General features: G+C 35.2%; 2 protein-coding genes across 2 annotated transcripts; one reads left to right on the top strand and one right to left on the bottom strand.

The window, feature by feature from the left end:
• Positions 1 to 2191: 2191 nt before the first annotated feature.
• LOC140063011 (uncharacterized) lies at positions 2192 to 3414 on the bottom strand. The gene is made up of 2 exons (XM_072109440.1): positions 2364 to 3414; positions 2192 to 2209 (listed from the first exon to the last, which is right to left on the bottom strand). The coding sequence occupies exon 1, from the start codon at positions 3402 to 3404 to the stop codon at positions 2769 to 2771; it is 636 nt and encodes a 211-aa protein (XP_071965541.1). The 5' UTR covers positions 3405 to 3414; the 3' UTR covers positions 2192 to 2209; positions 2364 to 2768.
• A 2252-nt stretch (positions 3415 to 5666) lies between these two features.
• On the top strand, positions 5667 to 11832 carry LOC140061966 (cilia- and flagella-associated protein 161-like). Its single transcript, XM_072108005.1, has 7 exons — positions 5667 to 5883; positions 8017 to 8106; positions 8336 to 8580; positions 9085 to 9169; positions 9597 to 9758; positions 10092 to 10165; positions 10314 to 11832. Exons 1-7 carry the CDS (start codon positions 5815 to 5817, stop codon positions 10465 to 10467), a joined length of 879 nt encoding a protein of 292 aa, XP_071964106.1. The 5' UTR covers positions 5667 to 5814; the 3' UTR covers positions 10468 to 11832.

Below are 11832 nucleotides of genomic sequence, written 5' to 3' on the forward strand. Positions count from 1 at the left end.
GAAAAACCAAAATATTTATTTTATATTGAATATAGGTTATACATTTTCAGATATACCATTAAAATTGGAAATCGATTGAAACCCCACAATTTCAAATCGACGTAAAGAAGAAATCTTCTCCCGTTTGCCACGTCCAAATATTTATTTATTCACAATTCACAATTACATTTAATTTACAATATTGAATAGTATATCAAAAGAAGCGAGTGCTTGTCAGTTTGATAACCATTGTTTAAATGCATTTAAATGTACAGTACATACAACATTTTAAAAAAAATATGTGCAAAAAAAAAGTAAAAACGTTGGTTGCCCAGGACCGGTTAGCACCTCAGGTGGGGCACTCCCTTGTGGAGATATGACATTGACAAGAATCCAGAATATTTATGATAATATACGCCAAAATATTTTTTATTTTATCTCTATAGGCCTATGTGTAAAAGATGCAAATGATTTGTAAAAATTACATTGCATCTTGCGCTATCTGAGCCAGTAAATGTGGAGCCCGACTGCTGCCTGTAGTTGTCTGCACAACTCACCAATAAGAACGTCAGGTTAGAACAAATGAGCACATCACGTTTTCTACAACGTAGATGCGCTCTCTGACATACTTCCCATACTGTCTTCAAAACCACCATGAACGTTTGTTTGAGAAAAAGCTATTTATACGCGGCGGAACCTGGACACGCAAAGACGATTGGAACTCACCATGTCATTTTGGAATTTATATTTATTTTTATTTTTTACGCGTGGATTCGACGTGCACCGTGACTTCTTGTTTTCACGTTGGGCGTGTGTATCCACTAGTTTGTTTCCTAACATTGTTTTTAAACATTAGTGGTTATTGGTTACGACACATTTTCTTCTTCTGTCGCTGCTGATGCTGGACTACAAGCAAGAATAATTAACATCGTAATTAATTAAAATTCTGTTTCTTGCATTTTATGGGGTTAGGCCCTACATTTTCAAGTTTTGTTTCGACAAATGAATGTAGTATGTCATGTACAGTACCAGATACCGACCAGATGATGTTCTGCTATGTCCCAATGCTTCTGTGCCAACAGTAAGCTACCTTGCTGCAGATAAAGATCACCAAGGCTATCCATAACTTCAATAAACAATTCATCTTTCTCATAGGCTATCTCTTCCATAATTTCCAAACAGTTTTGGAAGTAACTCAAAGCCTTGCTTAGTTCGCCTTGAATCATTTTAAGACGTGCAGCTTGAAAGAGTGACTCAAGCGTATCCGGAACACTACCTAAAATATCATTTCTAATACGATATGCATGTTCAAAACTTGTCTGAGCTTGGCTGTAATCTCCCTGTTTCTTGTACACCAAACCTCGACAATGGTGGATATTTGAGATATCGATATGCATTCCACCCAGAGATGTTCTCATTTTTAATGCTTTATCCAGAAGTATGTGTGCTTTATCGTAATTACGGTCAACATTACATGTATAGTTTGCCACGTTTATCAGCGAATCTATGACGTCTGTGCATGGCTCGCGCTTAAAAAACGTCTTTAATTTTAATCCTAAATTCGCATGATCCAAAGCCTGTTTATGATTACCTATTTGATGATAGGATTCACTCATGTTGTTATAGATGCTTCCAATCGATGGGTGGCTCACCCAGAGGTTCTTTCGTATCTCTAGAGCTTGTTTGTGATAGTCTAGGGCAAGTCTTGGTTTCCCTGTAAAACAATTCATTAACTTTAAGTTAAAATAAGCAACTCCTCGTTTGAAATGCCATTAATGCAATGGACGCAGATATGGAGGAGCTTTCTCTGGGCCTACATGTCCCATAATAATAATAATAATAATAAAAAAATAATAATAATAATAATAATACAGATTTCTATAGCGCACTTCGTCACCAATGGTGCTCAAGGCGCTTTTGATTGCATAGTATGAAATCACCCATGCCGTAATGTAAATAAGTTAGTCTTTTGGTATTGGTCATTGGATTCTTTTTGTGTATGAGAAAAAAAGTCTAAAAAAATCTATTCCATTCTGAATGTTGCATAACATATTTCCGTTTGGATCCGCCACATACGATAATATAATTTGTAGGTTACAAACCAATTGCTGCATATGTTAGCCCTAAGCAAGATACAACAGATGCCATTGTACGTTGTCCTCCAGATATGTCGTTGACAAATCCAACCTGAAGACAGCGTTTTAACATTTGTTCAGCTTTCTTAAAGTTGCTGTACAAGAAATAATTTTTAAATAAATTATTCTCTACAATATATTGACCAAATACACCGGGCTCTCCTAAATATCACTCCTACCATGCCAAACCAAGCGTTAACAGTATAAAATTTAAATCATACGAATTAGTATTTAGAGAAAACTTCTTACCTTAGAGCTTCATCAAACTTTCCATTGACATAACGGCTAAATCCTATATGGTTAAAAAGCCATGCCAAATCAACACTGTCACCGAATGGCGATAAACATTCTAAAGCTCTCTTATTTTGTATATCTGCCAATTTGTAATTGGTCTGTGCATGACCCAACACTTGGCCGTATCCAGACAGCATCAAACCCAATTGTTTCTTCATTGAAAGACCGCGACTCTCCGCCGTTCGAACACACGCCGCATAAAACTCGATAGATTCCTTTCGCGGAAGGAAATTTATTATCAGGTATTCTGCCTCGTATGCAATGTCAATAAAGAGTTTGTAATTTTCGGAGGGACTCAATGCAGCTTCTTCTAACATCTTCTGAATGTTTATCATCTCCATCGAAAATAATGAGAGTTGTTTACACGATTCTTCTTCGACGACTGGTGCTATAGCCAGGAGCAGCTTCCCGTAAAAAAACACAATAACGATTTCGAAGACTAAGTAGCTGCTCTTTTGGAAGCGAAGACAATTCATCTGATAAATATTCACGCAAGAAATCATGGATATCAAAACGATCACACAAGACGTCCCTGGCAACGAGTGAACGAATTGCTAATGGAATAAGAACATTTTGTTTAGCAAGTGCTGGGTTGTTATCAGGCAATTCAAGAATGTGTGCTACCGCGTCAGCATTAAATGACGACGGGATAACAGACAACTTGATGTACTCATTCTTTAATATACATCTTAACCTGTCGACTGACGATTTGATGACATGGTGAACTTGTTGTTCTTTGCAATAGTTGTTTTTGCTCATGGCCTCTAATCGATCTTTGTCCAACAAATCTACAAGTTCTTTTGGACAATATGAATCCGCATCTAGGAGGAGAGTTGCAGCAATTACCAAGGCAAGTGGGATTCCAGCACACAGTTCAGCGAGTGTTTCCTTCGTGTTAGCTGTAAAATCAATGTTTACCGTAATAGACGTCAACAGGTCAATGGAGTCTTGGATGTCCAGTGGCTTTAAACGATGGTGATACACATTAGCGTGCATCGACAGAAACCTGTATTTAAACCTGGAGTTTATTAGAAGCAATACTTTGGAGGTATTGACAAGTCTTGTACAAAAGTCTACAAACCGAGTCTGCAACTCATTAGACGTATCAACAGACAAGTGTTCCGCCGAATCAAATATCACTAGACAAGAACGACCAAGCCGCTTAAAATGTTTTATAAGTGCATTGTCAGAGCACATTGGAAGTCCTAAGGCAGCAGATAGCTTGACAAGGACTGTTCGGAAATCTGTTACACGCCTTAGTTCAATAAGATACGCATCCAGATGATAATGCGCTTGGTGACAATCGTTTACAAGCTGGTGCTTAATTTCTTTCGAAAGACGTGTTTTGCCAATCATTGGTTCTCCTGTGAGTAGCATAACCCGAATACTCTGTTTGAATTTTAGCTCAGGTTGTAAGCCAAGTACGGCATTCATTAGTTTCTCTTTTAAATGTTTTAATTCCTTTTCCCGACCAATGAATCTGAACTCCTCATACGTTTCATATCCTCCTTCCATTTTGTTAAATCAGCATAATCTGGAAAATCATTGTACATACAACTTAAACCAAATAGTAGGATAGTATGGAGAGACACGCCATTTTGGCGATAGTTGTCTTTGACAGCTTTCGTCTCTCCACAGTGCTCACTTTGTATGTATCACTGAAAGGGGAAAAATAAATAGACAACATGCAAATGGAGAGGGTAGGGATCTATAAATGACATTGGCAAACTCAGATATCTTTGTTTGCTTGTTTTAATTGTTTCTTCTCTGCACACATATTGAAATGATATAGTATCCCAGTTTACAAGAAAAACATCTAATAATATTAAGAAACAGCAGCAGGAGGTTTAATTGCCATAAGCCGCAACAAGATACTTTAGATTATATTTGAAAGAAAGAAGATTAGAAAGAGATTTAAATGCTTAATAAATTCCATAATTTTGGGTCATTGTAAACAATTTATTTTCTTCTCCTCATTACGTTCCATAGTAATAGCCTCTATAGCATATGGCTAAAAAGTAGTATAATAAATATAGAGACAAGGGAGTCAAGAGAGCGCCAATCTCTCAATACAGAATTACAATTACAATCATAGGCTTCTATTAACTAATTCTACATAATAGGTACCGTAGGCCAACAATAATAATCGTTCAAATATCATTGCAAAAACCATAGAAGCACCTATTTTCCCCCCAAGTGTCCCGTCCCCTTAATAGGGGTTAGTATATCACCCGTGAAGGTGTCCTCTTATTAATGGGGGTGTCTTGTGAATAGGAGTGTTCCAAAGTAGGTGTTCTAAAGTATACACAATTTGCTCCAACCTAAATTGAAGTCCGGTACGGGAAAACAATTAGGCCTACTTGGCATGGCGGAAGCATCGCATAGTAAGTAACTTCGGATGTTCTTACATGGGTTGGGTGCTATATAGGCCTAACTACTTACAAAGGTTGTTTTGAATATTTGTACTGTATATATCATTGTTCTAAAACAGTCTGTTCCACTGAATTCACTCTGAACTCAAATTATTGCTCCATCACCGAATAATTTATCCAATCCATGCTTCTTAAACTGAACAAAACGAACTGTTAGTATATATTAATCACGGTTGTTTTCCATCTTTACTTCCTGAACTAAAAACTGATTCGGTCGTTCGGTGAAATTGCCAGCGTCTTATTCTTGTTTTTGATATTCATATCAGCCAATCGGAGGCAACTTGTGTTGTAGCTCGTATACTATTTTTCAATATGCCAAGAATGTATTAGTGTCCACGGAAGGCATATTAATTACCTATTTTACTGTAGGCCTATGCCCAATAACTATTACCGTAATAAGGGATCTGATGGATGGGGACTATACAGTATATACACATATATCTCTTGATTTTCGATAATTTCGCAGATAAAAATGTTGCTTAAAGCTAATTAGGTACAGTTATGAATTTTAAATATAATATTTGGTTAATTGTAGGCCTACATAAAAAAAATCAAATATTGTACATAGGCTAAATAAAAACATGGTCGAACAAAAGCAAACACAATTTTTTTGAAGTTTTTTCAGAAGTTTTTTTGTATTGTCTTTGACATTCTGATGATACTCTAAAATGTTTTTTGGACAGGGACAATTCCCATCCAACTTTTTCCTCTTTAATTCTCACAGCAGAACCCACGCAATAATTTTTTATAGCTATAGGTTACTAAGATTTGACAGTTTTTTTGTTTTTTTGCGTGATAATTGGATTAAGATTGAAATGTCGCCCTCATCATTCACTCTAGTTCACGCATGCGCTTCTTGTATAAGAGCTAGTTGCTTAGCGCAGGTAAACTCCTCTCACACTTTGTAAACAATAAGTTCTGACCTGCTGGCTACATTTTTATTTTAAAACTCACTGTATATCAAACTGAATAGCATGAGTGTAAGAACATATAATCCGTCGGTAAGAGTGGGAAACTGGAGTGAAGACATATGTCTTGAAGAGGTTTGTAAATTTGTTTGTAGGCCCTAGAACACGATCGGGTTTTTCTAGCTAGGCTAGTAGGCCTATCCTCTAGGCCCTAGCTAGGCAGGCTAGGTAGACCCAGCAGGGCCTAGCCTCTAGCTAGGCGCCCTCTAGCCAGCGCTCTCTCTGTAGGCCTATATTTAACCCTAGAGAGGCCTCTACTAGGCTATATAGGCCTAGTAAAGTAGCCAATGGTTTGTAAAATGAATTGTATATTGGCAATTGCTGGTTTGTGATTAAATTAATAATACAGTATTAATAAATATGAAATGAAATTGTCAATGACAAGTTGATAAACAATTGTCTTTTTGTTTTTGATCAAAATTGCTAATTCAGTTGTATGATAAAGTAAGTACAGAAAAATTAAATGTTTAAAGTTCTAATAAAAGAAAGGATGTTGTATGGTAATATAGCTATCTAGGCCCGGTAGTAACAGTAGGCCTAGGCATAGCTCTAAAAGCTAGGCCTACTAGACATTAATTTACTGTATTTATTTATTAGGTTCGTTTTATATTGCTCATGCTTAATATTAATGCTTGGAAAATGACAGGCGTATTTTGATTGATGCTTATGTATGTACAGTACAATAAAAAACACTTATTTACTTTTATAGAGACATTTCATTGTTGCTATTCTTCCAAAACCTTGAATCTACATTTTTTGGTGCAATTTAGTTATTATTGTGTTATACTATACTGTACAGGCATACAAATAATTATTGCTTATGAGTGCAATGGGGCAAATATTTTCATGAGATAAAAGATGAAAGGGTCATCTGTGCTTACTGTAGGAAATGAAAAACCAAAATCTTGTATAATTGTGGAATCTGATATTTTTTCAAATTTATTACATATTTACAAGCAATAAATACAATACACAAAAGACAAAGTATCGTATTACTATGTCTAGTAAAATTTTCTTTTGTCAATTTGATGTTTTGAAAGAATAACAACAATTTGAAGTTTTTTGGTATTACAGTAGTAAAATACACTTGCCAATTGTATGACCCACTATATTACCCCCAGGAGAGATGTGTTAAGGTTGCGTCATTTACAAATAATTATTGGCGCAGGGTGCTTCTAAAAACCTAAATGGTACGTCAATAAACAATGGTGTGTCAATGTCCGTCACTTTACCACCCACCATATCATGAACAACATGGTACAATACGTCATTGTTCTTTAAAATGTATGCATTATGGTCACTTAAAGGTAAGTCACTTTTTTTAAGTTACTAAAGTAATATATGATGCACCTCTCCCCAGGTCGAATAGTGGGTCATACAATTGACAAATGCATTAACATTCTATCTTGTATACACTTTAATTTGATGCCAAATGTGCTTTTCAACATTTTTGCATAGCTAAATCAATCAGTACTGTAATGCTTAAAATGCTAATACTACTAACAGTATTTTGTAAGTTGAACTCATTAATCAATGTAGTCCACCAATCTAGTACCCATTTGAGACGAGTTAAGGATTACACCGGCGTACTAGTCCACACAGCCATTGTCACACACTGGCAACTAAACTGGTACCCACACTGGTACCACAGCGCCTTTAGGAGCATGGTGTGGAGGGTGGTTGGATACCCAGTTGGTACTTAAAACAAAAAACTAACTACAAGGGCGTCGGTTAGGAGAACCAACAAGGGTCAACCCCACCATCCTGGAGAGGAGATATGGCTTATGCCTGTGTATCATATCATGATGAGTACTACTACTTTATCTCATCTGCTACGCCCTACAATCCTCTAAATCATGGGACAACTAGAACTAGAGAATCAATGAGCCCTATTAATAGCTTTGGTGTCAAAAATAAAATGTTATTTAAGGGGGATTGGGATGGTGGTAATATGGCTCTTTTGAGTCTTTATATCAACTTTGGGAAGAGTACATTGAAGGATTTTTGTTTTGTGTTTGTACTGTAATATAATATAAATGATTAGTTTTCAATGTTGTAATTTTGGTGTTTTTTTTAGTATTTTACTGTATATATAGTAGAATGGTTTTATCTTTCTCAATGGCTACAGCACAGTTTAATAACATGTTTTCTTAATTACAATTGCCATGCTGTATCAAAAACAAATATTTGATATATTTTAATTTTTAGGATACACTGAAGGATCATTTAGAAAAGAGAGAACGAGGCGAACTGCTTATCCAGAAATCCTCCAGACTGTCAGAAACTATATTGAAACCAGTAAGTTTGTTTATATACAGTATCACCAAAATAAAATTTTAAAAAATAGATCAATTAAACATCAAAAATATAGATTTACACTCATCTAAAGTTGGTTTAGATACAATTTGTTTATTAATAATATATTATTATATTTAGAATTTCCAATTTATCCTTTTTGCTATGTATAATAATTATTTGTTTTTAATGAAATGCCATTATTAATTTGTATACGTTTTTATTGTTGTAGGTTGAACTATCAGTAACTTCTGATGGATTACTACATTTTGGCGATGTTGTCATGGTAATGAATGAAGCGCCACGCTTACAGGTTGCCACAAGCTTTGGCGACATGCCGCAAACCTCAAGTGCATTATCTGTAAACATGGCAGAGAGTAAAATACACGAAGCATTAAATTTTGAGGGTAATTGCAGCGTATCTGCCTCAAAGCTCTTACAACCATGCGCACGAAATGCCTTTGTTATTTCACAAGTGTAAGCACCATTATCATCTTTTAATTATTTTAATTGTGTCAGGAGTACTATAATACAAAAATATATTTATAATGTCTCGTACACAAAGTAGTCACTATGATTTGATATCAGTGATAGATCCAGCAGACTAGATAAAATCTTCTCGAATAAGGACTATAAACCGAAAGTCCAGTGTAAACATCTATCTCCGGTACACTAAAGAACCCAGTACATGTTTCCAGATGAGTAGGGGGTTACCCCGGTTTAGACACACACACAACCACTGTCGCACACATCCACTGGTCATAACTGGCTCATTGTGCAATGGGAACTGGACAGTTTTAGGTGTTTACCACCTGTTTGTCCCATCCTTCACTATGTTATGTCTAGTTCTTCGGATGTACATCTTAGTGAGGAGTAAATAAAAGAAAACATAGCATCACTATGCGTAAAGATATATTATTATGAAGAACATAATGTTCAAGATACTGATATGTAATTTATTAAAATTTTTTCTTTTAACAGAAAAGGCGCCAATATTCCAACAGGATCACCATTAGTGTATAATCAACATTTCTATTTACGTACATTACCAGGAGTTGGTGGTGATGTAAGTATAACAGGAATTAAATTACAATGCATTAGGTAATTGAACAATGAGTACATTGAAACAACCTATGTTGAAGAATTTTTGTTAAAATAAAGATATAACAAAGTAAAAAAAAAGAACTTTTCAGAAAAAATCAGCAGAGATGAATGAACGCCAGGCTTTTTATCTGGAGATAGTGGGTTCAAGTCCCACCAGAGAATTTTTAATATTTTCGCCAAGAGTTCTCAATGTAATGAGCATCAGTCTAAAACCATCAAACTTTATGTGACAAAAAAATGTGATGTGTCCATATATGGACATAATGATGTCATATCACTATCATATTTAGGCACATTACAAACTAGTTGGATAGTTTAAGTGGTCTTTACAGTATTGTAAATCAAACTGAATAGCATGAGTGTAAGAACATATAATAATTGTTTTTTAGTTGATTATGAAGAGTGATATTGCAACATTCCAGTCGTCTGCTAAGAAATCTCGTAAGCAATTGCTGGAGTTTAGTGAAGATGATTCCTCGTACATAGGAGAATGGAGGATTCTTTGCTTTAACCCACAATTAAGAATGGAGACCGAGGGTTTACCAGTACAGGTAAATACAAAAATAAGTAACATTTATAAAGTGCTGTGATACCGTAAACAGCCTGAAATACCCAAAAGAATTAATGGTAAAAAAATGCATTTGGTTCTTTAAAAATGCACACAAGCCAAGTGTCCTTCTGAGAAAATTGTTCTACCACCAGAACTATGGCCGAGGTAGCCAATATCTGGCTTTAATCTTTTAACAACTCAGCCACTAAAATCTCCTAGAAAAATTGTATACACACCATACAAAACACTACAAAATAGATTTTGGAAGTGACTTGAATTGCTTGAGAGATTTACACTGACTGACAGAATAAAATACATTACTTTTCTTTCACAGGCAAATCAAAAGATAATTTTCAATCATTGTAAGACAAATCAAGATCTTTGTGTCATTTCAAATAAAATTGTTAGGTAAGGCTATGTTTTAATTTTTAATATTTTTGCACACGACATGTCATACTTGAGCTAGTTACGAGCAAATCCAAAATGCTGCGGGTTCTTGAAATCATGTCTCATTGACATTATTTTTAATAATGAATTTTTCATGTTTTATATCTAGAACTGCCTTTGGAGTAGACTACGAAGCAGTGGCATACACTGACCTTGATTCACATAAAGCGGAAAAACCCAATAACCATTGGATTATGGTAACTGGTTCACCCAGTGAGCCGAGGACACCAGCTCAAATCCTGAAAGTCGGTGAAACACAGTAGAGGGCAGTCTTAATATAGAATATTTAATAATAAAATTTTAGTAATTAAAACATTCTGATTGAATGACCAGATAAAAACTTATTTATGAAAAGCGATTTGGTTATCTTTTTATTGTTTTAATCGTATGGGATCTGAATGAGGACTCATGGCACCTATATAGTAAAAATCAGGCTAGCTAAATCCTAGCTTTCTTTTGTTGGGGGAGAATAATCCCACCATCAGCCGCCACCACTTTCACAACGCTTATTCTGTTTCACTACTTTTTTTGGAAAATAAGTTGGGTTATAATTAATGCTGTTGCAAAAGGTTTATATTTTGCAGTTATACCCTTTAATAGGAGGAAATGTATATGAACAATTACAGTGATGTAACATGTTTAGGCAAGCTTAAAATGTTTTAGTACCATTCCAATTGACATACACATTATTTACAGTCACTTTGCACATGCTCGACTAAATAATTAAGCTTTAAAGATGAAATATGTTCCATGCTGTCTACCTTTAAACTAGGCTTTGCTTTACACAACTTTAGTGTGTACACAGTAGGTTGTATACCTTTATACAAGGCTTTGCCTTACACAACTTTAGTGTGTACACAGTAGGTTGTATACCTTTATACAAGGCTTTGCTTAACATAACTTTAGTGTGTACACAGTAGGTTGTATACCTTTATACAAGGCTTTGCTTTACACAACTTTAGTGTGTACACAGTAGGTTGTATACCTTTATACAAGGCTTTGCTTTACACAACTTTAGTGTGTACACAGTAGGTTGTATACCTTTATACAAGGCTTTGCTTTACATAACCTTAGTGTGTACACAGTAGGTTGTAAACCTTTAAACAGGGCTTTGCCTTACACAACTTTAGTGTATACACAGTAGGTTGTATACCTTTATACAAGGCTTTGCTTTACACAACTTTAGTGTGTACACAGTAGGTTGTATACCGTTAAACAGGGCTTTGCCTTACACAACTTTAGTGTGTACACAGTAGGTTGTATACCGTTAAACAGGGCTTTGCCTTAAACAACTTTAGTGTGTACACAGTAGGTTGTATACCGTTAAACAGAGCTTTGCCTTACACAACGTTAGTGTGTACACAGTAGGTAGTATACTATTATACCTTTATACAAGGCTTTGCTTCACATAACTTTAGTCTGTACACATTCAGTCTTCTACTTTTATACTCATGGTTCATTTGCAAAATGAAAAAAAAATTCTCCCCAAAAAGTAAATGTTGTTACTCTTCCATTTGGACCTCCCCAAGCTATTCCATATTTTCACCAAAGACCAGCTAAGCAACAATATTCTTTCTAGTTCTTGAATAGAAAAATTGTAAATATTGTACCATGTAATTATTGTAGTA

The sequence above is a fragment of the Antedon mediterranea genome, chromosome 11 (genome assembly GCF_964355755.1).
Source record: "Antedon mediterranea chromosome 11, ecAntMedi1.1, whole genome shotgun sequence".
NCBI lineage: Eukaryota > Metazoa > Echinodermata > Crinoidea > Comatulida > Antedonidae > Antedon > Antedon mediterranea.